Below are 27,497 nucleotides of genomic sequence, written 5' to 3'. Positions count from 1 at the left end.
AGCAAAGCGGGTCATGGATGGGGCTTAAAAGCGGGGTGGAGTGAAGGCTAGCCCTCTGGGTGCAGGCTAGGTTGCTACAGGGTTGAATTGGGAGTCAGAGGAGCTCAGGTATTATCTAGGCCTTGAAGCTTGAATTGCTCTTGGATTGACTGTACTTCCTGGATGCTGTAAGCAAACAAACCTGCTGGGGCACTGGATCAAGCTGTCCGTCAGGGATCAAGCTGTCAGTCAAAGCGGGAGCTCTGTATTTCCACCTCCACCTAGTGCCTCAGCCACCAACTCCATTGGTGGGAAGTGCGTGGTGTTTGCTCTGGCTTGCTTTGGTAACTATACAAAAAGATTTTCAGTGCCGCAACCACTGGACTAAGCCTAAGGAGACCAGGCTGGAGCTGGGTTTTGAGGGTGGGCTGCTAAGGCAGAAGCACTCCGGTCACTATCATGCTTGCCAAGTGCTTCATGGTACAGCTACAGGAATTTTTTGGACACCTGATGAAATGGCTGAATAAGAGGGCATTGTCTTGAGTCTGTGCTACAGTAGTTTGGGAGCAGTGAGAAAATAACCCAAACAGCACAGATTACGCAGTGCAAGCCTCCCTTTTTGCACAAGTGATGAATGGGTCTTGCTCTCTCTTCTGAGCGTGAAATGGCACAGTGGAAGAGGTGGCTTATCTCCAAAGTGTACTCATTATTTTTTTACAACAGTTTTCAAACAGGAAGTGTCATTGGGGTAATAACAGCATCTCCCAGGCTGAACAAATGCCAAATGTGATGGCAAGATGTGCTTAAGCCTGGGATATGGCTGCATTTCAGCACTAAAGGAAGAACCCTTACCAGGAAAGCCCTTTTCTCAAGAGAAAACAAATTCTAGTACCAGTGAGTTCTGGTTTTCATCAGCTTTCTTGTCTGTGGACTCGCTGTGGCCTAATGAGGAAAAAAGAAGAAGTATTGACTTCCTCAACAGTGGGACACTAGTGCCAGCTGGCCTATGTTGTGCTGCTTGTGGGGGATGTATCACCTTTGGTGTCTTCTGCTTTCCTGCCGTGTCTGAAACTGCCTGGTGGTTCCTGTCTGTTTGTGGGGCCACAGCTGACTGAGGATGCTGGCGTGGGCACTCTTAACTTGCACTTGCTTAGCAAGTAAGCGGTCTGCTCTTGCAACAGCATCTTTTCAGTCCCCCAGTGCTTGCACAGCAGGAGGCTTACGTGAAATTTGTTGGTGTGACTTGTAGCTTCTGCCTCAGTTGTGCTGGGGAGATGTCCCAGATCAAACTTCAGTCAATTTCTGATCTGAAAAACTTCCGTTAAATCTATTAAAGATTCAGAAAGAACAATTTAGGTGAAAGCTGTAAAATTAATTTAAATATGTGATATGAAATATTCATGCAGGGTCAATGAGCTACGTCTAAGTCAGAGGGAGATATATCCCTCTTTTTGCATGCTCTGTCACTGTGTTATAGCACTACAGTTTGCCCTTGCCACCCAGGAAATGCAGGTTTTCACACCTTTGCAAATGTAAATTCTTCCAGTAGTTCTTGTGTAGAGTGGTTTGGGTTTTGGATGGGGTTTTTTTTGTTTGTTTGTTTTTTTATTTTACTCTTCCCTGAACTTGAGGTGCAAAGAATATTTTTATCATGTTGGAATACTATCTTAAACTATGTTTGTAATATTGATGTGAAAAAGGAAGATGAGCTCTCCTGATATCCCATCCTTCTTTACTCCCATCCATAAAACCAGCACTTATTTAGCTGTACATAGAGAATATACAGCACATGGGAAAGGATGCGCTCTCCAAGTTCTCAAGTCTTAGCAGATGTTGGCTTGGCTTTGGGAAAGAATTTAATTGCTTAAAGATACAGATGTAACTTCTGGTAGGCTCATGAGGCACTTAGGCATCTCCAAATTTTAGCTTCCGTGGAGTTGAAATCCATGTGGGGCAGACCTGTAGCCTGTCTAAACATTGTTCCACCATCTGAATTACCTTAAGATGATGGAAGCGCACTACTTGCTGAAAAGAAGCAGTCTGTCAGTTTGCTAATTATACTTGGAACAGATTGAACAAAAAAAGTAAATGCAAGATGTCTAGTACATGAATTCTCTGAATAAAAGATGCTTTCTTTGTTCATTTTTCTTAAATCAGACCCCCATCCCGATGCTGTTTGACATAACTCAGGAAAAATACTTGCACTGTGGCTTTTAATGTTTTGGATCTTTTTACTATCTTTATGTTTTAGAACTAAGAACATGGTTCATGCAGTGAGCTGAAGCCTACCTTTCAATTGGCTTGCTTCGATTCTTGCACATACCTTAGAAATAATGCACCGACATCCAGAGGTCCACACAGCACACATCAAAAATCACTGACTTGGCAAATAGAAAATGCTGAGTGACCTTTGAAGGTAAAGTGTAATCATACAGACTTTGAATTAATATGCTGTTCACATTCATGCAGTTACAGCTCAGACAGTGTCAGCCTTTGCATAATAAAAAGCATTTAATTCAGTATAACAGCTGACTGCTTCCTAACAACTTCAACCAAACAACAAAGCAAGCATTTCTTTAAGGAGAGAAAAACTCAAGTGCAGGTGTAAAACAGGACGACTAGACTGAAAACAAATTTTACCTGCATCTGCTTGATACTGCTGCTAAGGCATCCGTTTTCTGTCACTGTTCCCGTGCCTTTTTCTAAGCAGCAACTCTTTTGCTTTGTTTCTGAATTGAGCCTCTCATCAGACACTGAACTTTTGTGAAGTCTGCCTTTGAGTGGGGAGAGCAGGTCCGATGGTATCTGCACCCTTTCAGTTTTGCTCTCTCCAGCCCGACTGCTTCCTGGGAGGCTGCTCCTGGTAAGCACATCCCGCGGCACTAGGAGCAGGATGGGAAGCCTGCAGTGCCCCGGTGCTTTTAGGTGAATCCTTGGGGTGAAGGTGCAGGGCGCCTTGCGATGAGGACTGAGGAGTGGAGCTGGCTGGATGGTACCAAGCCTGAGGTCTGCCTGATCCAGGGCCATGCCAAACCCTGGTGAGCAGGTAAGAGTGTCTGGCTGCACACTTTGGACCCAAGGTCAGTTTAGCCCAGGAGCATGTATGTGCTTGTGAATGTCAGCACATGTGTGGGAAGAGTTCAGCTTGGAGCTTCATCAGAAGGATGTGATTTCTACGTATGTTGTGGATTTGTATCCCTTGAGCTTTTTCACCTTCCTTTTCAGCTCCCATGGGATTTTAGTTTCCATGACATTGCTTGCAGGGAGGTGTGTGGTTTTGACTACTAACTGTGCGAGGAACCATCTCCTGTTTGGTGCGATGCTGACTCCTAATACCTTCTTTTGATGTCCTTTGGCTGTTTTATTAAAAGAGGTGGTGAATCACTGGTTGCTCTTTGCCTTTTTCGGACCCCTTGTGACTGCATGCATCTGTGCCACGTGTCTCTCAGCTGCCTCCTTCCTTCAGCTGAAAAGTCCCAGCTGACTTCGTTATCCCTTTCTATAATCCAAACTTCTCTGCTGGACAACAGCTATAGGCAGTGCCCTCACCCGAGCCTTTCCTTCCTCCACCACCTTCTGGCTCTCTACACGTCTCCCTGCAACTCCTGATAGTTAAGAATTAAACGCAAGCTGAGATTTCTTCTCTACCAAAACCTTTGCTAGCATTAACTTTTGGCAGCTCCAGATGAGATTAAGCCATGCAAATTTGAGTCTTAATATATTTGACTAATGCTTTAATTTAATAATTGCAAACATGTATGTTAATTAGCGTGGGGGTGTGTGTGTGAGGAAAACACAAACATGGCGTATGGGGTCACATGGAAGTAGAAACTACAGACCTTGCTAGTGGTCTTTTTGTGAGCACCAGCACTCTCTGCTTTCTCGGTGCTGTCGGTGCACTAGCTTTCACCAGCTCACAAATTTATTTTAACTCCAGCTTTCTGCATTTCATCCTGTTACTTAGGAAAATGACTTAAGAAAAGCTCAACAGAAATAGTCTTTTCAGAACAATTAGTACGACGTGTCAAAAGCAGCGAGGCTTGCTAAGCTCACGCCCACATAGGAATGATAACAGTGCTTAAAAACAAGGGCTGGCCACTAGTTGTGCCACGCTGTTGGGGGGGTTGTCCGTCCGTGACAGCAGATGCAGAGCTCTCAATGCGTGACTCCATAAGGACTTGACCAGGGTGTTGCAGCTTGACTCACATGGTCCTTTTGCTCTGGTGGGAACTTGCTGGAGAAGACTGTAAATCTGTGGAAACCTATCCATCATTCCTGCCTTTCTTTTTTTTTTCTTTCCCCCCCCTTTTTTTTTTAAGCTAGCTCCATTACCAGTTACCACATTTCTGTCAGTCTCTGGGGGAACTCCGGTAGAAGACAAGATGATGGTAGAAGTTTAAACTCCTCCTGAGACCATAAACTCACTGTATCAGGGTATATGATAGTCTGCTGAGAGGCATTTGGCTTTTTTGCTGCGAGAGACGTTGGTGAAGCAATGAGAATGGAGCAAGCACAGACTAGGATAAGAAACAGTCCAGGTGTGTCTGTGAAGTCCTCCATAGCTGGCTGTGCTTTACAGGCATCCTGCAGCAGCTTTTTCTTGCTTCCTTGTAGTAGCCCTGAGAGCTCCGTTGCGGCCACTGTGGCATCTGCCCACTAGCCTCTGTGAAGCCTCCAGCAAGCGCTGTGCTGCCGGTGGAGGGGCTGTTGCCTGCTGGCAGGGAGCTGGCACCCATCAGCTGCGCAGCTGAGGGGGGAAGGTGGTCAGCTCTGGGAAAAGGAGCTGTGCACATGCAAAAGTGTGTGAAACTGGGCCTCCCCTGAGGCTGCCTCATGGTATGGCTTAGCTGTGGAGACCCCCACCCCAACTTGCCAGTTCCCTCCAGGTTTTCCAGTAAGAATTGGAGTAATATTTCTTTCTGGGGGTAGAGTGGCTGGGTTTTATTAAGAAAGCTCTCAGGGGTCCCCCTGAGGATGCTTTGACCTCTCTGTCCTGGCTCATGGCCCTTTGTGAAAAATCCTTAGACCCCTTCCTGGTGATGTTTTCCTTTAATATGACTGGTCTCCTGCTGTCCAGCCTTTCGGCTGACTCTTGCTCCCTGAAGGCTCAAACTTGGGCACCCATCCCATTCTGCTTTTTCCCAAGCACCATTTTCACAGGTCCCTTGTGAGCAGTCAGTCTGTCTAACAGCATCTGTCCTCTCAGGGGGTCTGAGAAGCTCCAGACTGACATTTGCCAGTGAATTATCTGCTCCTTTGAACACTTCCTCCTTATTAGACGTTTTCAGAGAAAACACATGACCTTAAGTGTGAATGCTTCAGAAGGCATGGGTTCTCGTAAGCTCTTTGTGCTCAGACTGATGCAGTCCTTCTCCCAGCAGCTGTGGACAGTGTCATCCCCTTCGCTAAGACCCACAGAGATGGAGCCCAGCTCTCCTCTTGCCTCAGCTGCAAATGGTGGTAAGAGAAGATGACTTTCATATTCCTCAATTAATGCTCTCTTTAAAAAACAAAACAAAACAAAACAAAAACAAACACCAAGAAGAAAACTGTCCCCAAAAAGGCCCCGGCCAGAACTTCCATTAAATTCAAAAGAGGATGCTTTGGTGCTTTCCTGCCATGGAGGAAGGAGAAGGATTTTTTTCAGGCTTGGATGACTCTCTATGCTTCTCTAAAAACCACTGGGAATTTTGGGGGACAGTTTGAGGGGAACTCATGACTAGACTTGAAATCAAATTCATCCAGAGAGAGACATTGTGCTTCAGGAAAGGCAGCAGCCAGCTCTCATCAGGGGTCTGCCTAAAGCCACCTCTCGGGGTGAATTGTGGCAATGATTTCTCCTTGCAGCTACTGATCCTCTGCTCCAGTCTGCATGTTCGGCCAGAAGAGCGGAGCAGATGCAGTGTGCATGCTTCATGCTGGGTTGACTTATCTGTCCTTGGCAGCTCCCACTGTAGGAGCAGGATCTGTGAGGTCTTAGCATCATACTGCTCTTCAGTTCAGTGCTGAGACACGGATTCAGCAGCTTTGTTTCCCGTGCCATCCTGAAACCACCACAAGCACTGTGGCATGTCTTAAACAATCTCTGCTCCCTCAGAAAGGGACAAAAGCCCAGCGAGGTGGGACCTCTGTTGACCCTTGCCAATGCCTTGTGTGAGGTCAAAAAAACCTGGTCCAGTGTGTTGGCAGGAGGTCTGAGGGGTGAGGACTGCCATGTCTAAGCTAACACAGCCTCATGGATGTTATACAAAATTCACCCAAGGCAAATGCAGCCTCCCCAGCTCCCAACCAAGAACTGTGACCTAGAGAAGTAGGCTTGATCAGACATGTTCAAACAGGCAGAAAGTGCTGCAAGAGTGGTGAATGAATGGGCAGGAACTCACTGCTGCTCTGCCCAGAGCGTAACTGGCCTGAAAAACAGTGTGTATGTGGCTCATGAGAAATGTTTGGGCAGCTGGGCTGATTTAAGGGGATTGATGCTCTGAGTGAGCATCACCCTCTCCAGCAGTGACAAACACCAGATGCATCAAAGGTGGTGGTTGAAGCCCTCTGAGGAAGCAATTATGAAATGAGCTGACCCGGATGCAGATTTCTTTGCCCTTGAGCTGAGGGAAAAGGCTTAAGCAGGAGTTTTATATCCCTTCCAATCTTGCTTGTATTTAATCCTTGCTAATGCAGCTTGGAACGCACCATGAATATTTGTCCAGCCCTTTTCTGGGGTCGTGGTTTCGGGGCATGATGACTTCTGCAAGGTTTTGGTGAGTGGTAGGTTGAAAAAAGGAAAGGAGAGCACATGTTCTCTCTCGATTTTCTGGTTTTTGTGGGTTTTTGTGTTGTGTTTTTTTTTTTTTTTCCCCCTGGGTGTTTTTTCGGTCTCTAAGGAATGACAACAGTAAAGCAACAGTCTTAAAAGCCAGCTCTGACCGCATAAGCATCCTCCTTCTCTTCCCCTCTTGCTTTCTCTTTTTAATATATCTTGTTTGGATGAAATATCATAAACTTATCCTTGAGCCTGGATCTGGAGGCTCTGAACTGCTTTACCTTTACACATCCTTATAGTGCTCTGACAACCTAAATAGATGTTAGGTTCAGTGTTCCCATGCATGCCAGTATCTGTAATTCTCATCAGTAGTGCTGAGCACTTCTGAAAATCAAGTTATCCCTTTCAGACGCCAAGACAAAGGTCTTGCAGTCTCTGCTTAGACACCAAACTGTGATAAATGCTGCCTTGTACACTGAAAAACCATTAATTTAACCACTAATTTCTGCCTGTAACTGGATGATACTGAAAGTGTTGGAAACTGGACTGTTCTTCATTGCTTTACAGTAAGGTACAGGCAAATATAGACCTTTGGAAAGTGTGCTTGTGGGCAGGGAAGCTCAGTGCAGCGGATGTCTGTGAAGCCTCAAAGAGGAGGGCTGAGGGACGGACATGCTGTGTCCTGGAGGTGTGTAGATCAGAAATTTCTGACTGCTCAGGAACTAGACTGCTCTATCCACTTTATTTTCCATTTCATTCATCTGTGAGTGGGATTTGGCACCAGCTAGTTGTTTAGCTTTCCCTTCCTTTGCATTCATCTATGTAGGCTGACATTTTGTCTGTCCCCGTAAGCTATTCCTGTCCAGGCTATTGCAGACAGAGAGCCGCCTCCTGTGTGCCCTGGGTCCAGCTGTTCCCCTTCTAGACCTTCCTGCCCCACTTCCTGCAAATGACCTGTAAAAGCAGGGGAGACAGGGAGGCTTCTTCCAAGCTCATTTCATCATGCTCATGGTAGTCATCTTTGTGCTAGAAAGTCCTTCATCACATTTTTCCCTACGTATTTGGTAGGCTAGTGTTAGCAGGTCCATCAAAGTGCCCATTGGAGCCCTGGTCATGAATAGCTGGACCAGTGAATGGCAAATAAATATATCCAAGACCCCCGCAGAAGATCTACTGCCCACTTTACTACCATTGCAGTGGTCTGTTGGAGTAAATCCTGCAGAGCTGGTGCAGTGCAGAAAGGTGGCAGAAGGAATGGGGGTGAAAGGCCAAGAAAACCTGAAGCAAAACAGTTCTAGGGCATGGGGCAAGATAGTTATTTGTCAATATGCTCTTGGAAGAAACTATAATTGCTGGAGAGCTGGCCATAGAGGAATGTATGGATTTGTGATTACATCCATCTCTGATTAAAGAGCCTTGACCATGTGTTCCTTTGAATTATGTGTCTCCTGTACTTTGAATTTCTGTTTGTAGCTGATGCTTACCCTAAGGTATTTGGTGGAAGTGCATAAAAGTTATTATTGTCCTGGGGGGCAGAATGTTCCATCTGGCTTCTTTTTTTTAAAGAGTATTTTTGTAAGCCAAGGCCTTTGCCAATGTGAACCATGCAATGACTTGCTATGCCTAACAACTGGCTGCCTCAAACATAGGGTATGAATTTAAAGGTCACTGAAGAATTTATAGAGTTAATGATTTATTTCATCTGTCACTTCAGACAGAAGAATTACAGGCTCCGTCTTGCTCAGCTGGGAAGAAACTTAGTGCTGATTGCAGACAGTTTTTGCGCTACAGTTTATTGCTGGTGTGTGCTTTATCTCGGAGATTTCATTTGTCCCCACCTGTTCAGAAAACTAATTTTAATCTTAGTCCTGCAGCCTTTCTCTCCTCTGAAAAACTGAACCTTTACTGTGTGGCACCGGGATGCTCGGCCTGTCCATCCATCTGTACCCCCAGGTGCTCCCCTGCTAGCTGGGGACCTGTGCCCCCTCCCCATCTCCTGGACACAGAAGGTTTGGCTTGTGTGGTACAGTCATAAAAACAGGTTGGGCTATTGTCCAGTTCTAGACAGCGGTGGTCAGGTGTGGCCTGCCCAACAGGGACCTTCAAACAGCACTCACCACACGTTTGCATGCCTTAATATCTTTTTCCCCCATTTTTGATCATCCTTGTGGTAGCCTTTGCTTCTCCTTTTCTCTGGCCCAGTATCCTCCCAGAGAAACAGCTTGCCCCATGTACGGTTTTCCCATGGGTCCCAGTTTTGTGACATCCGTACCCAAATTTGCTATTTCTCATACTGTTCCCTAGGCATTTTTAACCCTAACTGGTATTACTGAGATGGTTGCCCAGTGCTGCTGCCCTTGCGGTGGGGTAAGCCAGCTAAAGATGTGAGGGGTTGGGTGCTCCAACATCATTGCTTAATACTGAAACGCTTGGGTTCGAAGACAGAAAGGTGAGCTCTTCAAAAGCACTCTGAGTTAGCCTGTGTCTGTTCTGGTTGATCTTGGTGATGACAGAGTTAAACGAACACTCTGAAAATCCTACCTGACAGCCCACCTGGAGGGATTTCGTGTTCCTGCTGCTGTTTTTTCACTAAAAGGTAGATAACTTTGTTTTTCTGACTCTACAGGCAGAAGCACTTGTGTGGGATAATGATGTATCGGCTCATGCCCAGACTGTTGCCAAGGCCAAATATGAATTTTTATTTGGCTTGGAAGAAAACAAGCCTTCAGAAATGGGTAAGTGCTATGTATTACTATTGTGTGGAAAAAAAAAAAATATCTCTTAAGCCACTCAGGAACGTTTTGCAGAAGCTGCTCCCTAATGAGCCCAGGAGGGCTCGCTCACTGTGCTATGCTGCCCTTCGCTGGACCACAGTGCACATACCAGAGCAAAGGCACCTGATGCTTTGGCCCCAGAAAATGACTGCAGTTCCCTGTCTTACGCCCCCACCCTTTCTCTTTGGCTTACCTTGGCCACCTCGATGTGACAGCAGGGGCTCGTGTGTGAGACACACGTTGGTGGGGGAAGTCCTGGCACTTCTCTGCAGCGGAGTTGTTTCAGCCACGTGTTCTACAATTACGCATGCTGAAACATGGCCATCTCTGCCCGGAGGTCCTTCCAGAAATGCCCTTCGTGGTCTGCACTTTGCTCTTCCTACAGCTAGAGGTAGATAAGATTTTAATTTAGATACTTGAGGAGGTACCTGAACTGCTCCGTCCTCTGTAGTTACTAATTCAAGAAATCCAGGTGCAGCATGTAATATTATGCCTAAGGATCAGTCTTGTTTCTATTCTTTTCTTGTAAATACATGGTGTTTTCTACCTTTTCGCAGATCAAGCTTGGAAGAAAAGAAATGTAGTTACTATACCTATTTCTCTTGCCTTGTCATAATTCTCAACAATTCCTGCCCTCTTTGCAAAAGTATTTCCCCAGGCTGTTCTCTTTGCACCTTGATCCTATTTAATTACAAACTTTCTGGAATGTCACTTTTAATTAAAGACGACTCCCTTCTTGCCGGAGAAGGGAAGCACTTTGTACAGAAACAATCTGTGTACGTTCCTCCACTTCAGTAAGGAAAGGCGGGGGGGGGGGGGGGGGGAGGAGGTGTTGGAAAAAGAAAAAAGAAAAGCAGAACTGAAGTCTGGAAAGTGGGTAAACGGTTTCTCCCTGGATTTTCTGAAGTTTGGTCTTCCACTTGGGAAATCCTAATTGCAGAGTGGAGGGGAAAAAACCCAAAACAACCCAAATGTCCTCATTTAGAAATTTTAAAACCTTCTACAGATTGCCACAAAATGTGTATCAGATTATTACATGAATCACAATGACCTCATTTCTTGTTTGGAGAGACACAGTGTGAGAGCACTGTCAGCAGGCATTAGTACATTTCCGGAGATTGGCATTAAATAAAGTATGCTGCATCTAATAAATCCAAGTGAATCTATTGTTATTACTAACCAAAACAATTATCAAATGTGGTGGGTATTCTGAGCTAACTGAGTACTGAGCCCTAAAATAAAGGCCGGCAAAGAGTAAGCTAGATACGTTGGTTTATGTGTGTACTTTTCATCATTTTTCTTGTGCTGCTGCTTGCCTTGTTTCTGAATTTCCTTCTGTTCCTGTATTAATCAGAAACTACCATTAAGGACTAACAATTAGTGAAATGGGAGTGACTTCAAGGGAGAGTTGCCAAATATTTAACAGTGGTTAACGTATAACATGTGTGAATTGTACCCAAAAACTGTATGACATTGTGCCTACCTAGGCTGGCTTAACGCTGTCACAGACAAATGCATCTTCCTCCTTCTCCAGGAAGATGTTTGACCATAATGGATAAATGACAGTGGTGCTGTCCCTTCTACTTTTTTTCTTCAAGTGAGCAGGTTTTAACTGCTTATTAACTGGAGATCAATGAGGACAGTGTGACTGAGGGCACAGTAGTACAAACCCAGGGCTCTGCGCACCAAATCCTGTCTTCCTTTGATTTGATATATGTTGACATGTATGTCATGACATACATTGTGGGAGGACACAGTTACGCCTGAAAGCGTCTGTGTCCTGCTCTGGGAGGAGGTTAGATGGGGAGGGGAAAAAACACCACCAAAAAAACAGACAAACCCTCTCTTCTCTGAAGTTGCCTTTGAAAGAAAGAAGACACGCTTTTTGTGGGTCCAAGTGTGAAAGATTTCAAGCAAATGAGTGACAGGGGCAGGGCCAGGAGAAGTCCTGGCATTTAAACTTGATCAAGAGAACAGCCTGTTACCATGGGCAGTAAAGCTGAACTGTATCTAACCCAAAGCAGTTCAGCCATGCCCTGGCTGGCCTCAGAAACTGAGAACGTAAGACGTAAGCTGCTGAATGGCTTAATTATTTCTGCCTCTGAGTTTATCCTTTCTCTTTTGGCCACAACCATATTACTGCAGCCCTGCTGGATGCTGTTGAGGGTATAAATTTTTTAATTGGGTACTAAAATACTTGCATTAGACAATCCAGTTCTCAAAAAAGGAGTAACTGGGGACAACTGTAGCAAACACTTCTGTCTGCCTAGATGGGAGACTGCAGACTTTGTTAATAAGGTGCCATGCTGGTTTTTACGCTCCGTGTTGAAGCTTACAGTCATTCTCACAGGTGAGAAGGGGCGGGGGGGGGGGAAGTTAGATGCCTGTAGAAGATGTGTTTCATCGCCAATATTCAAATGCTAATAAAGCTGCCACATTAAAAACAATTCCTCCTCATTTCTCTCCTTTGCTGCCCTCAGTCTGGTTTTCTCTGGGGTATCTGTGATCCCTGATGTGCTCTCATCTTTACTGTTTGATGCCTCTTCTCTGGCTCCTCTTCTCTCTCCTCTGTTGCCCGTTCCCCTGCCTTGGATGCATCACCCGGAGCAGAAGCAAGTCCAGGCCCCCAGGACGCTCATCGCATCACGGGAGGGCTCGGGGCTATGCGTCTCCCTGCAGACCCCTGCTTGTGGGTCTGCTCCTGGCTGTGTGGGTGTGGGGAGGATGCACCACCCGTGGCCACGTGCCGCTGCCCCGACTGGCTGCCTTCCTTGGCAAAGCCCCAGCCTTCTGCCTTCCAGCAAAAGAAAATGTTTTTAAAAAACTGCATTTGCCTGGGTTGGACAAGATGTCTTCTCAGCCTTGTTGACATAAAGGGCGCTTGTTGTATATGGAAACATACCCTTCTCTGCAATTGGCCGTGGAAACAGTGATCTGTTTTGAGCAGCCCTATCTTTAGGCTTGGGCATACTAGGGAGTACTGATTTTTGTGACTTTGCAGTTAATACATTTAAATACCAAAAAGAAAAAAAAAAAGTCCCATCAAAATGACTTAGGCCTAAAAAGTACTTCCTTGGGGAAAATAGAGGGGGATGCTACAAAATAATTGCTTAAGTAAACATGAAAGCCAAGTACCCCTTAATTCCTGTTATATGAGAAAATAAATCCAAGACAGTTGTTAGGAAGAAGATAGCTTCTTAAGACTCATAAGCAGTCTTTTCTCCGATGCTTCTAGGAGGAGAAAGCTTTCACCCCTCCTGTGTAACAGAAGGTTTAATCTCATTCTTCACAAAAAAGCCCTGTACAAATAGTCCCTGGGTTGCTATGCAAATCTGGTCTTTCCCAACAGCTGCTGGAAGAAGCTTGTTTTTGAATTCCTGATGAAACAAATAGCTTTTTGGAAAGCCTGTCACTTGCTGTTTTGTGTACAGTGAGGTGTCATGAGGCAACTGAGCTCATTTAACAGCTTGCTTCTGCCAAAAGAGATGGTCCCAGCCTCACGCTGCCGCAGATTGTCTCATGCTAGTTCTTCTGCTCATCTGTTTTCTTAGCAAGCTCAAGCCAGCAAAAACTGAGTAACAAAAAACCCCAAAACAACGCCAGAAAAACAAATCTAAAAAAAAAAGGTTTACTTTCTCCTGGCAATGTGTGCTGAATCACCTGTGCAAGGGGTCAGACAGTGCCAGAGCTGACACATGAAAGAAAATGAAATGCATACTTTAACCCATGCAACTCTCCCATTCCTGAGCCTGAATCATGGAAATTATTGCTTTTGCTGTAAAATTTCTTGAACTTGTTTCAGGAGCAAAGGAAGCATACAATGGCTGCTTTTCTTTTTTGTACAAGCAAAGCCTTTTCACAGAATCACAGAATCTTAGTGGTTGGAAGGGACCTCTGAGATCATCGAGTCCAACCACAAAAAAAAAAAAAAAAAAAAGCACCCACCTAACTAAACTCCACACCCACAACGCCACACACAACACCCCACCACAAACAATAATCTTGGGCACTAGAGCACGCCCTGAAGAGCCATGTCTACACGTTTCTTAAATACCTCCAGGGATGGTGACTCCACCACCTCCCTGGGCAGGCTGTTCCAGTGCCTGACCACTCTTTCAGTAAAGTAATTCTTCCTAATATCTAATCTAAATCTCCCTTGCAGCAGCTTCATACCATTTCCTCTGGTCCTGTCGTTATTCCCTTGGGAGAAGAGGCCAACCCCTGCCTCTCTACAGTTTCCTTTCAGGTAGTTGTAGAGGGCAATGAGGTCTCCCCTCAGCCTCCTCTTCTCCAAACTAAACATGCCCAGCTCCCTCAGCCTCTCCTCATAGAACTTGTTCTCCAGACCCCTCACCAGCTTGGTGGCTCTCCTCTGGACATGCTCCAGCACTTCAATGTCTTTCCTGTAGTGAGGGGCCCAAAACTGAACACTGTACTCGAGGTGAGGCCTCAGCAGTGCCGAGTACAGAGGCACGATCACTTCCCTACTCCTGCTGGCCACGCTATTCCTGATACAAGCCAGGATGCTATTGGCCTTCTTGGCCACCTGGGCACACTGCTGGCTCATGTTAAGCCAGCTGTCCACTAACACTCCCAGGTCCTTTTCTGCCGGGCAGCTTTCGAGCCACTCTTCCCCAAGCCTGTAGTGTTGCCCGGGGTTGTTGTGACCAAAATGCAGGACCCGGCACTTGGCCTTATTAAACCTCATCCCATTGGCCTTGGCCCGTTGATCCAACCTGTCTAGATCCCTCTGTAGAGCCTTCCGACCCTCAAGCAGATCAACACTCCCACCTAGTTTGGTGTCATCCGCAAACTTACTGAGGGTGCATTCAATCCCCTTGTCTAGGACCACCCTTCGTGGTCCTATGATGCTGATTTAAACAGCCTTAAGAAAATTGCCCCAGTAACTTTCTGTAAAATGAGTACAACTAACTTACTAGGTTGTCCTTTGCTCTTCTGCCTCACTTGCTTTCTCTGTGTCCCTTCAAGTCATGCGTATCCAGCTCTGCTGCATCCTCCTTGCATTGTATGGATGTGTCACCTTCCTGATCCTCGCTCTAAAAACTGCCCTTAGAACAAGGTCATTCACACGTTATATCGTTCTCACACTGGCACAGATTGCTGCCTGTAGTCTTGCCCAGTGCTTCAGCTGCGTTGCTTTCCGTTTTGATGCATTACCTTTTGTCATATTTTCATCTCTTGCTCTTTCCATCTCCAGGCAATCCTGAAAGTCTGGGCTCCCTGGTCTGGTGTCTTCCTCTCTAGCTCTGCTTTCCTGAAAAGGTGTAAAGCTGTATTTTCTGAGGGCTGAATTTTCTGAGGGCCTGATTTTCACATTCGTGTTTTGTAATTATGGTGGACAGAGCTTGTGAGGATAGGAACATCAGATGTGCATTTAAGAGTGTGTCCTGCAGTGTTTACCAGGGATGCATGCAAGACTGGAATCCAGAAAGTTCAGACCTGTGGTGTCCCCCCCCACTTAATTAAAAGTCCATCATCCTTTTGTGTGTACTTGACTCTATCATCTTTCTTTTTGTTGTTTCTAGTGTCCCACTGCATTTTCTGACACACGGGAGTTTTTAAATAGTTGTGTGTAATCAGTAAGTTTTCTCATAGATATCCCTGATGTTTGGTGTTGCTGGTTGGCAATGATGCAAAGAGAAGGTTAACTTTTTAAATTTAGGTCTCCAGAGGTACTGTATTAAAAGGTACTTTTCTTGTTGAGTTTGTGCACTCGAAGGAGTGATTACATCTCCAGAACCAGCACATTGACCAGCTGTGCTGAGTGCTTCTCTTTCATGCCAACGCGGAGTAAACCAGGTGATTTTGAACTACTGCTTGGATGCTCTGAGGAGCAGCAAGCTGTCACAGTGCTGTCAGAAGAGCACATGTGACTGTGCATATGGAAAAATTAATGCCAGCGAAGGAGGACAGGCTGCACTGTGCTCTGCATCTCGGCTGCGTGAGGTCGAGCTCTCTTTCTGTCGTTCCCTCTGAATTTCTGAGCCCTGCTTGCCCGGGCTGAATGAAGCTGGGGCACGCTCCGGAGCTGTCAGATGTGGTGTGATGGATGTCTGGGTTTCCAGTCCCAGGGAAAGGAAAACTAAAGGGGTGTGAGGCATTATGCTAAGTCCCTTGCTCTGCAGGAGGAAATTGGATGTCTTGTGACCTGCACTTGAAAGCTGGCTAGTTCAAGTTATCATAACCTACAGCTGCAGGGAGGAGATTACCACATCCTTGACTTGGTAAACAACAGTGTTGTTTGAAGGCCAAGGGTTTAGTACAAATAATCGTTAAGACATGGGCTGTTTGTTTATTGTTTTTTAAAGGTGCTGAATTAAGCACTCAGAAGTTAGGAAATGCCAGAGTTAAGGCAGTAGTTACCTCCCCATCTGTGGGCTGTCAGCCGAACCCGAGAGCTGTCCTGACGTGAGTGCACAAATATTTGGGGGCCTGGTGATGCTGGCAGCCTGTTGGTGGTGTCTGGCCGCTTCAGACGCTCTGAGCACACGTGGCGCAGGCTGAAGCTGGCTCAGAAACACTTTCCCGGAGGTGGCCGGGCCCTTCCCTTCTGTCAGGCAGACAGAAAATGATGCACCCAGGTCAGTGGGCACAACAGGAGAGGCTCAGCCAGCTGACTTGTCTGGCTGTAGGCAGGTATGGTGGGCCACAGCTGCATTTTGCTTGTCACCGTGGGCTCCTCTCCTCTCTTTGACTTCAGCCCCATCACCTGGTGAGACAGGCAGCACACCCAGCACAAGCCCTCCGTTGTGCTGTAGCCTCGATTCATCTCTGAAGCTTTCTGTAGGAAAAGATGCTTGTTATCCTGCTATTGGAGATGGCTTGATAAGGAGCATAGAAAAGACATTTAATTAAAATTCTGTGGGTAGATGCAGTTCTGGCGTGGTATCGCTCAGAAAAAGTGTTACACAGGGTACAGCAAGTATTTTTCCTGTTTGCAGTTCACTGCTTTAACAAGTGCCTTCTGCTCTAGACCCCTGCGTTGTTTATTTAACTCTGTCCAGCTTCCTGAGGAAGGGAATCTCATTCACCCTGTGAGCTTGATGAAAAGTTACCATGTGATGTCCAGCTGCGTCTTTAGCGGCAAATACTCGGAGCCTGGGAGATGCACATGTCCCTGTGTGTCCTATTTTTGTTTTAGCTGGGCACGTAACTCGATATCCAGCTCCTGGGGTGCTTTGAGGACTGCTTAGCAAGCTTTCTCTTAGCCTGGCTAATTGGTCCCAAAGCCTGAAATGCAGTAAAGGACACCCTTCTCTGTGGATATTCCTCGATTCTTCATCAGTTGCTGCAAAGATCCAGAATTTCTGGGATCTGTGAGTAGTACTGTGGGGCTTTTTAAGCCATTATTGCTTGTTCAAAGTCTGGCGATACATTTTTTTATCTCAAGAGGTCTTTCTGTTTGAAGGACTTTTTGAGGGTTTTAAAAATGTTATTTAAAAATACAATATTTAAATATGTAACATAAGGATTCAGAGAAGCTGTAAAGTCTTTATAGACCCTGCAAGTGTCGAAGTGGCAGTGGCCTGTCACAGCTCCAGAAGTTTGGTCTTTCAACTGAAGGCTCTTAGGGAGCTTTTAAAGTAATCCTTGCTCTCACTGTGTATATCTACACTTAGAAAATCACCTGCTAGCTGCTTGCTTTCTAAATCACAGCAATGTAAAAATAGAAAAATTTAGATTCTTTTTGGATCTGTCTTTTGAATCTTGCGTTCAAGACTTTTCCATACGTAACTGTTAAACCACAACTTGAGATTTTTGCAGCCACGTCAATCTAGGGGGTGGGGCTTTAAAGAGGAAAAGTGTGTTAAATGTAGTAAGACTCGCCTGCGCTTTTACATCAGGGTAGGGAGCCCAGATACTCCCTTTGTATTCCCTCCTGTTCCCACTTGCACTAGCAGCTGTTTCACTCTACCGTTTTGCTTTCCAGGGTAATGACTCTTGGGACCAAGCTATCTCACTGACCATCTGTGGCCCATACAGCAATTTGTAGTGGATAATCCCTCACGCTAAACCCTCCCAGCACGTGCTGCATGTTAGTTTTGGACTTTGTCCTGTTCAGAGCTCGCTGTAGGCCTATGAGCTGCTGCGGCAAGGTGCCATCCTTCCTGCAGCCAGGGGAAAGGTGTGAGGCTCCCTGGATGACTTTCAGTTTGGTGCGGTTGAGGTTATGCAAGTGCTTGCAAACCCTGTTTACCACTAGGAAATAGTTAAAATCTGAGGGAAAAAAATATGCAACTGAGTCATAGCATTGCTTACCCATGGGTTTCCATCAGGAACAGGGTTAGAAGGTTTGCAATTGTAAAAAAACCACACACACACTCAAACAGACACACAGTGACCCAGGTATTTTACATGCTGGTTTGATCATTACTTTCTTAATGGACAGGATTTACATTCTTAACCTAGCAGCTTTTCTCTGTTTTTCAAGCGGTGACAACTTGGGCATCATATCACCACCTGACTCCAGGCGCTGGGACTTCTCTAGCGGAGAGATTCATGATGAATTTACCTAGTGTGGGCATGGCTGTCCTGAAGCTTCAGCTAACACAGCCTCTGGTTGCCCAAAACCGCCAGAATTTAGGGAACTATGCAAGAGCAGCAGTGAGCAGTACTGTTCTGATAACCTCTTCCAGTATGCAGCAAGCTGTCGGTGCGAGATTTCATGAGTGACACACTGCCCCGGCTGCTTGCAGGGGTGTTATTTTCTTCCCTGAGCCGGTCGGTTTAATTTCTGGGTAACCCTGGGCTGCTGACGGCCACACCACAGCGAGTGGAAGGCACAAACTGCCGGGTCTTTGTCAGACCTCCTGCTAACAGCAGCAGGGACCTGCTCCCGTCGTCTCTTTTTGTGATGAAGGATCTCAGCCAACACAATCACTTTTTCTGTGTAGCTCTGCCATATCTCTGGTCCCCTCGACCTTCCCTGCGTATTTGCTAAGGCAGCAGATGCATTTAACCAGGGCTTATTTTCTAGGCAACTCTCTCCTACCTCTTCCCCCTGCTGCCCCCCTGCCTTCACTCAGCTTCTCCGTTTCCGCCAACTTGTTTTTACATAATGCTGGTGTAACTTTGCAGGGATGAAGGCCTGGCTCTGTTTCCACCAGCAAGCAAACTGCCCAAAAGCCTGGATTGGCTGCAAGCTGCAGAAATCCCTGCGCCCAGTCCAGCGCAGACATTTGCAGTCCAGTTACAAAAGCACCGTGCTTGCATTATGCTAATCCCCCAGCTTTGGCTAATGAAGGACCTCCGCGAGCCAGGCAGGACCTATCGCCGCACGGAGAATGACATCATTTGGAAAAAGGGCTGCTGCACAAGGCTGCCAGTGATTGTGCAGCATCCCTCCCCTCTCATAGGGGGAGGCCGCTCCGTCTTGGTGGGCATAGGCACTACTTCATAAATCGGAATAGTTTTAGTTACCAGAGAAGTTGTAACTCGAGGGAGTGCAGGAGGAGGAGACGTGTGACCCCCCCCTCTCTGGCAGGCTGCCATAATGATACAATGCCATAAATCCTGCCATTTGTGCATTAAGCTCTGTCACCTAGCGGTTCATTTCCTCTTAACGCATGCATTGTTTTCACTTGTTCTGATTTGCATTTTACAAATAATGGCGAGAAACGCTGGTACCAAGAAAGCATGACTGGTGTGACGCTGCATGCAGGCTCACCCACGTGCTGCTTGTGATCGGCGTAAGGAGATGTGGAGAAACAAAATGCAGGATGACTGGGCTGCTTTGTGAAACCTTCCAGCTCAGTAATGCCAAAACGCTGTCAGGCACCCCGCGCTCTAAAACCAGCACATGGCTTGCAGCATCGCCATTCTGCCTGTTTCTTCCCTTATGGATGCGGCAGCTAGGCACAGACGTCTCCCTGGCATACCGTCAGGCAGCCTTGCTGGAGGAAATTTTTTTTCCCCCCTGCAAGCTGCCAAGGTGGACTTCTTAGCTCCTGCGATAGACTGAATGAGACTGCAGTTCCCCCATCAGTTTCATAATACTCAGAAAGCATCCATTTACATCATTGTGTGCAGTGCAGGGCAGCAGCTGCCAGGAAATTTGAAACTATTTTGATTCCAGTTGACTAGAACAGCAGCAATTGAATTAGCTGGTATCGCTATAGATAAACTGATGATCTGTGCATTTTATTTCTTTGACCAATGGGTAACTGCTGGAGCTACAGTAACCTCTGTGAGTAAGGAGACTGTTCAAGCAAATATATCTAATTTCTCGAGATAGCTAATATATATTTATATATACTGTATAGAGAGAGACACTCACACCATTCTTTTGTAAAATGTACCTGTAAACAAAATGTCTGTCTATGCTTGTAACTTGTGTTTTGCTTCCTAGAATTTCCTTTTATTATGCTGTAGACAAGCTTGTTTGACATGGAATGGTTATTTACCTATGAAATATCATATCTATGCCTGATTTAAGTCATGAATTCTTTCAACGTCTAGTCATCAGAAAGGCTGCCAACTGCTGTTAGGTTATATTTGCCCGGTCTCAATTTTCTAGCCACTCACCCCCTTTCTCTTTTAGCTTTTTTTCTCTCCATTTAATTATCTCTCTCTTTTCTTTTTTCTCCCTTTGTTGAAAGAATCCACCTTCAATGCAAAGTAGAAATTGGTGTTACCTGAGAGTGTGTGTCCTTTCTTTGTTTGTTTGGTGATGGGTATTTTTTTTCCCTGCTCATCTTCAGTGCGGTCCTTAAATTTTGTTGTTGCCTTTCTAGCCTTGTTTGTAATGCAGTCATATTGGGGGATGGGGTTGGACAGGATATGCCAGTAGCTGCAGCAAGACATGATGCTGTGGTGGTGGATGGGAATAAGGGAGGAGTTTTCCTTAAAGAGCTCAAGCTCCTCTCAGCTCTGGTACCTGAAATAGCTCTCTGAGCAAAGGCTAAGGCTTTGCACCTTTTAGGAGCGGGGGGCAATTGGTGGTGGTTTACTGCACGGAGTGGAGACCTCGGCAGTCATGTGCGCGGTGGTACCTAACGTAACGGGACAGACTGCTGCTTTGGTGCCATATGTGAATTTTTTTTTAATCAGGCAGTGAATTAGGCAATGTTTCTGCAGGATGTCGTGAAAGTGAGAATCCCGCTGACTTGTGCTCTCGTACGGCAGTGGCAGCAGTCCTTACAGAGGAGGGCTGCTGTCGCCTTACTGTAGGAGAGGCTTCAAATTTCTACTGTGAAAGTGCTCCTCTTGCCCAGGTGCAACATGGCTTGCAAGCATGGCAGAGAGGCATACCTGTGTGCACGCTCCCTCCTCCTGCACGGCACTCTGTGGCCGCATATGCCTGTATGTGCTCTGTATGTGTACCTCTTCTAGAGTCTGTCAGGCTTGCCAGAGGGTAAAGTTTGCTTGGGATGAAGTTCAGGAGAAGAAGTAAATCAGAAACTTGCTTGGGGTTGCACACTGCCGTCAGCAGTGGCCATTGGTGGCAGATGGGGACGCGCAGCAAGGCATTTAGCATTCACTGCCGGAAACAAGGCCGCCTCTGTTTCCCTCATTTCGGTTCAGAAGCTAAGATAGCAATTAGCAGAGATGGGCTTGGCCCCTTGGCAGGGCCTGTGTGCGGTGCCTTGTCAGGGCTTGGCCTCCAGTGCATGTTGGCTGCATCCCCAGCCCCGTGGCGGGCCAGGGACCCGTGCTCTGGGCTTCCTTCCAGCAAGGCGGTGTGCGTGGGTTGGAGGCAGGCACGGGGGCTCCCGGCTCCTGGGGCACTGTGGAGTCCTGGGATGGATGGCCTGGGCTTTCCCTCAGGATGGGGCCAGAGCGTGTGGCCCAGGCAGCGCCACGGCCAAGGCATGAGGCGATCCCAACCGCCGCACCTCCTGCTGGCCAGCCTGCAAGCTGGGAGTTGCTGTAGGTGGGGCTGTGTCCACTGAGAAGAGTTTATGTTAGCGTCCATAGTTAGCATCCATAGTGGCGGGCTGCCTACCTTTAAAAATCCCATCTGGACATGTGCTGAGAGAGCAGGAAGCGCTAACGGTGCTGCATTAGAGCAGAGCAGGGCCAGGGGTGGGGAGCCGGGGCCTTTTGCTGGCTTGGGCTGGTCCCTGTGCAGGTGTAGGACGTTGCAGCCACACAGCATCATTCTCATCCGTGAGTCTCTCCTGGTGGATGTGTGTCCCTATGGCAGCCTGGCACCTGTGCCATGAAGTGGGTGGGCTTGGGAGGCACCCAAGCACTGCGTGGCTGAACTGTGGGCAAAGGGGGCTCTTTGTCTGAGGCTTTGGGCACTTAGAAAAAGCACCATGCCTGGAAACACTCCCATGGGGAGAGGGACGTTGCTGTCTTCTTCAGACTCTCCCAGTGTACCCACAGCTGTGTGTTGGAAACCCTGCTATGAAGGCAGGCTGGTGATGTAGAAGTGGTCAGGGCATCCATGCTCCTCACAGCTCCCTCGGCCCTTGCAGCAGAGAAAAGGTCCCTGCTTTGTCCAGTCACTGTCCTCAACAGGAGCCAAGTCATCTAGGTGGAACTTGACACACTGAAGTTTTGAAACAACAGCATGGAGACATATGAAGAACCTACTGGGGAAGAGACTGTGGTTTGCCACGGTCCGAGTCTGTCCCTTTGATCTGGCACCACACACAGTGTGTGGTATTTACCCTGTGGCTAGATACACTGTATAGTGAGCTGGCAGGTGTGAGCTGCTGCTCGTCTTTACAAACCACTGGCAGATAGATAGACACATTAGTCTGGTGCTGAGCTCGCATTAAATTATCCTCCCTTTCACCTTGAACTCAGACAATCATTAACCGCAGCTACGTGGCTTCCTCCTCAGAAATAGCTTGTGGCCAGCCCGCTAGAACCAGAGATGGGGATCAGTTTGCAATGCAGCACCTAGAGATGCACTTCAAGAGGGACAAACCATCCAAGTGCAAGTTGGTGTCTGGTTTCAGAGCTATCATGCCTGACGTTTTTCAGAGTAGGTGTTTGGATCTGACCCCCGCATTGTTTGTTGTAAAGCACTTTTATACTCCAGGCCAATTTTTTTTCCAGAAGGGTGCAGCAAATGCAGCTGTTGCTGTTTTGTTTTGTTTTGTTTTGTTTTTTCAAAAGCTCAGTGCCTCCTTGGGCTGTAATACAAAGTGGCCAAATATCCATCATTGTGTCATCCATGAGGTCCCTCTGAGGACAGCTGGTTCTCTGTTACCCCACAACAATGGGAGCCACTGGGTGCTCGGTACTTGGAAAATGGGACCATCCGGTTTTTCCTCCTGCTTTGTTTACATCAGTTGGAAAAGGAACACCAGGAGGGGAAGGGTAGCAAGTTTTCTGTGCAGCTGTGAATTTGCTGCAACAGAAAATGTGAACTGCTAGGCATGTGTACATTGCTGCAACATGACCTGCAGTTACCCGAGTTGTAAAAGGAAGAGGGTAGGTAGTGCTGGCAGAAAGTTAAATTGCTCATTAATTGCTTTGTAATTTAGCTAATTGGTTTTGTCAAGGCTGTGGAATATATGGGGTGTGGCTGATTATCTTCCCAGTGTTTCATCTTTACAAGTGAAAATGACCTAAAAACTTTTTTTTTAAATAAAACCAACATGTATGGCGCATGCTGTGGATGGATGTCAGACCTCTGAATATCTGCTTTCTTCAGCCTTTGCGCCTGGCCTGTGGCCTCAGACTGTTCATGGGCCACTGGGACCCTTTCTGAAGTGTAGCAGACATTTCTGGCATTCCTTCCTCTGCAGTGCACACTCCCAAAGTAAGGCTGCCCCAAAACTCCTGTGTAAAAGGACCAGCTCTGGCTAGCTGCAGTGTGAGAGTGTGCAGAAGTGAGTTAAACCGAACGGTATTTTCCTTGCAGGGGAGAGTGTAGTTACTCTGTTAGGAGAGGGCTGGGAAGGGAGGTCAGGCTTTTTGCTTATGCACGCAGTGGATAAACCCACGCTTTCTTTATTTCTTTGCAGGTAGTGGCCATGGAAGCAGCACTTTGCTCCCTCATACCATCATCAACGAATTTCCGGAGTATGGCACCGTAGAGCCAAGTGGAGACGCACTGAGGTCTTCATCACTGCGCCAGGCAGAGCCTGTGACATGCAGTCCAGAAAGACGGGATGGTCACCACCGGGTACCTGACAGGCCCCTGCCTCTGCGTGCGTCTCCTGCAGATGATTCGAGACCTGGTGCTGGGGCAGCACAGCTGCAGACCCCAGAAGAAGGTTTGCAACCTGCAGGTAACCTGCCAGAGATTATGAAAATCTCTCGACAGCTGGAAGCAGCAAAGGTGCAAGAGAGAGCAAATACTTCTCTTGATTCAGAGACACAAATGGAAAAAAAGAGCGTTACTGGCAGACAAAATGTGCAGGCAGCCAGAGAACCAGTTCCAGCAGGCCAAGAAAAACCCTCAGACATGCCTCTTCCATCTGAACGAACAGCTGAGGAAAAAATGCATTTGATCGTAGAGAAAGATCTGGCTGCAATATGGACTGGAGAAAAGCAGTCCGAGTCTGTCAGTAATAAAGCCGAAGAGGTCCACGCAGCGCAGGAGACAAGCTGTCATAGACCATCTGTGACAAACCTGGAAACAGCCAGCAGAGTGGAGGGGTGGGCGCATTTTGAGGAGTTTTCAGCGTACAGTCAAGGCAAAATGCAAATGGGTCCTGAGAGGAGGCTCTCTAAAGAGGCAGCTGTGAGCAAACATGTAGAATTTCAAGGGGTGGAGATTTTATGGCTGCAAAAAGCTGAGGAGCAGAGAAGAAAGAAGCACTCGCTGCTGGAGACTGTGTCTGTGGAGAGGAAGACGTTCCCCAAAACGTCCAGCCACCCTGTGCCACCGATGGTCTCCCCAGGCTTGATCTCCTCACCAGGCAGCACATGGAGGGAGGACTGTGAGGACCCGAAGCTGGGACCTGCTGTTTCTGGAGCCACTCCTCTGGTGCTGCTTGATGAAAGTGGGGAGGATGAAGTTTTTGTGAAGGATGAGAACCGCGCCAAGGAGGAGATGGCAGTGCTAGCAAGAGGCCAGGGCAGGTGAGGTGACGCTTGAGGGGGCACAGGGGGCAGGCGGGGTTTCTCTTGTCCCAAGCAAGGAACAAGGCTTGTGCCTACCCCTTTAGGAGTTAATGACAAACGAATGTTTCTCTGCTGCCTGCAGCATGGTGGCAATTGTAGCATTTCATGCCTGTTGGTGGCTAGTGCAGGAAGTTGGGACTAAAGCTTGTCCACACCGACATGCTGAAGTTTGAAGTCTATCTCAGATTTGGAGACATAAAGATGTCTGTTGCTGTTTGCGGAGTAATGGCTGTGTGACGAAGCATCTGTAGCAGGTGTAGTTGGGATCCAGACATGGCATGTAATTAAATACAGGCAGCATGCAGGCCTGGACGTATGTGCTTGGCCAGATTTTCTGGTTTCGGGCAGAGTTCATGCAAAAACAGCGCAAGCACTTCTGAGAGTTCAGGTAATAAAGACGTTTTACCCAGGGTCTTGTATGTTTTAAGAGGGTAAATGCTGTGATGAGCTTTCTCTATTATCTATCTATGTATGTTTGTTTGTATGTATGTATGTATGTATCTATCTATCTATCTATCTATGTGTGTTTATATAATTTTAGCTATATATATTGAAAAAATTGTTTGCTGCTTTTTCTAAGAGCATCCCCATTTCCTCACTTTTCTTTCCTGATGCACATCTGTAACAAAGCAAAGGGCCCCACCGGTGCACACTGAGCAAACCGTGCCCACTCTGAGCTGGCGGGCTGTTTGCTGCTGGAACAACAGGGTCTCAGCAATGGAGGCACCTCTGCACCTTGGGATCTGCAGAGTTTTGCTTTGGCTAGCATGTGGGATTGCTCAGGTGGGCAGCCCTGACGCCTGGCACGTGCTGTGAGAAGCTTCGCAGTATTTGGTGCAGCAGAGAAGAAAACTTTCTGCAGGGGGGATGCTAGACCTTCCCCTGTGTTGCGTGAAACAGGGCCAAGCGGTTTTGGCAGAAGATAAACCCCCTTGCGTTCTAACACTCCTCACCGAGGTGGGAGGCTAGGTGCGGCTAGGTTTAAATTCTGAGTGATGCCCAATTCAGCACTATCAGTCCAATCGCGTTTAATATGTATTAAACTATTACGATTTGGATACACTAATAGTGGACTGCACCTTCAGTCTAGTCGTGCTCCTGAACTAGCACGGCCTCTCTCAAGTTTTGGTCGCGTTCAGTGAGAAAGCGAAACGACTAGCTACTTAAACAGTGCGGTTTATTTAAACAACAGATATACAGGTTCTTTAGGATTGCCGGTGATAAATACACTGTCTGCAAAGCACGTGCAAATAAAGATATTGCTAAGTATACAAACGCGCGACAAAATTATAAACGATACAGCCTGGCTATAAATGTAGGGTAGAGATTCTCTAGAGAAATTTCTAAGTCCCCGAGAAAGCGCTCGGTGTAATCGAAGTCTTACCCAAAGGCGTCCCTATGGGGGAGAAGAGAGGCTCAGCCCGTCGACTGATCCCGGAAATCAGCGGTGGAATTCTTCGCGATGATGTCTTCCCTGACATCCCCTCTCTCTTGGGCTATTTTTATATTATTTTTTTATCTTCAAAGTGGAGTTTGAGTGACTTTAGTTATACGTACTTTTATTATGATTAATGTATTCAAGGAGGAGTGTTCACACCTCGGGGGCGGATAGCCTCCGGGATGGAGGTATGTTTTGGTACATTGTGGTGAGCAAAGTTCGCACAAAAGGACAGCATTTCATCAACATTAGACGAAATGTTGGCTCGGGTAGTGTGTAGGCCGCTTATCAGTTCCGTAGTACCATCTTGTCCCCATATCTGCTATTCGTCACAAGGGAAGGCCACAGAACAATCACGTTCCGTTCCATCCCTCGTGTAGTTTCGCAAACAACCTTGTACAGGGAATCACAGATGTTGCATTCTTCGTGTGCTAGCTGCGGTTGTATTCTACCTCAGAAGCCTCTTGATTTTATGACTTTCCTTAATGTGTGAACAATGCTGTATTTTTGTATTCTTGGCCAATTTAGTAATTATTCCACAATCAGCAAGGAGGCTGAGCCTTCCGCCTTGAAATCTGGTTCTCCTGGCTCTGGGTTTTTACTTGCATTTGCTTCCCTTTGCATTTTGGAGGTATTTCCTACAGCCTTTCACCAAAGACCCCAGCACTGGGACTGCAGAGTCAGCAAACCCCACTCCGGGAGGCAGAGGCCCCATCTGGGTGCACGTCTCTAACCTGTGCAGCCCCTGGCAAGGCAGTGGTGCTAGTGGAGGCCTTATGCATTTGTGAGTGCTCTTCTCCTTTGCACATAAGCAGCTGATGCTATCTGTTAGGCAATATTAGGCTTTCCCCCCACCCCCCTCTTTTACCCAGAAGATTATTTCTTTTTATGTCCCCAGAGAGTGAGATGGTGCCAATCATGAGCAGAGGTGGTGCAAGGACAAACTGGCATTTTACCCACAGTGTTGTCTCTTGCACAAAGCCACACTGACTTTTCTGTTCACAAAGGTGGAAGATGAGGAGGTTCACCCAGAGGTCTAAACCTTGCCCCTGAGCTGAAACAAGCTGTTTCTGATTAATTTCCAGGATGATGGAGGAGGGCGAAGCAGCCACAGGAGGTTATGAAGATGTCCTTGGGCAGAGGCACTCCGATGTCTCCACTGATCTGTACAGCTCACAGTTTGAAAACATCCTAGACAATGCATCTTTATACTACAGCGCGGAGTCGCTGGAGACGTTGTACTCGGAGCCCGATAGCTACTTCAGCTTTGAGATGCCACTCACTCCCATGATCCAGCAGCGCATGAAGGAGGGCGGCCAGTTTTTAGATCGGACGTCAGCCTCTGGGCAGCCAGACGTTCTGCAGCTTCCCCCTGATGGGGAGGTGAAGGGCTGTGGTGAAGGCATCGCCAATGGCTTAAGGGATGTTAGCGAAACACTCTTCAGAGGAGACGTCACGGAAGTACCTCGTTTGGCAAGGTAAAAGCAGTGGGTGA

At 47.1% G+C, this 27,497-nt stretch overlaps 1 protein-coding gene and 1 long non-coding RNA gene across 5 annotated transcripts in view; one reads left to right on the top strand and one right to left on the bottom strand.

The window, feature by feature from the left end:
* PSD3 (pleckstrin and Sec7 domain containing 3) overlaps nt 1-27,497 on the top strand; it is a 114,840-nt gene that overhangs the window by 3,487 nt on the left and 83,856 nt on the right. Inside the window, exons 1-4 of one of the 4 annotated variants that reach the window (XM_074571111.1) lie at nt 2,978-3,025; nt 9,366-9,474; nt 23,460-24,522; nt 27,088-27,480. In XM_074571111.1, the coding sequence (XP_074427212.1) occupies nt 3,005-3,025; nt 9,366-9,474; nt 23,460-24,522; nt 27,088-27,480 (1,586 nt within the window). In that variant the 5' untranslated portion in view covers nt 2,978-3,004. Of the gene's footprint in view, nt 1-2,977; nt 3,026-9,365; nt 9,475-19,674; nt 19,721-23,459; nt 24,523-27,087; nt 27,481-27,497 lie in introns of those variants that run through there. The other 3 variants (XM_074571110.1, XM_074571112.1, XM_074571115.1) reach the window with 3 other exon arrangements.
* On the bottom strand, nt 1,823-20,296 carry LOC141736595 (uncharacterized). The gene is made up of 3 exons (XR_012585014.1): nt 20,169-20,296; nt 9,707-9,898; nt 1,823-5,427 (listed from the first exon to the last, which is right to left on the bottom strand). It is a non-coding gene; the product is annotated as an uncharacterized LOC141736595 (long non-coding RNA).

The sequence above is a fragment of the Larus michahellis genome, chromosome Z, assembly GCF_964199755.1.
Source record: "Larus michahellis chromosome Z, bLarMic1.1, whole genome shotgun sequence".
In the NCBI taxonomy this organism is placed as follows: Eukaryota; Metazoa; Chordata; class Aves; order Charadriiformes; family Laridae; genus Larus; species Larus michahellis.
Note: the sequence above shows the minus strand (reverse complement) of the source record. Positions and strands in the feature narration are given on the sequence as shown.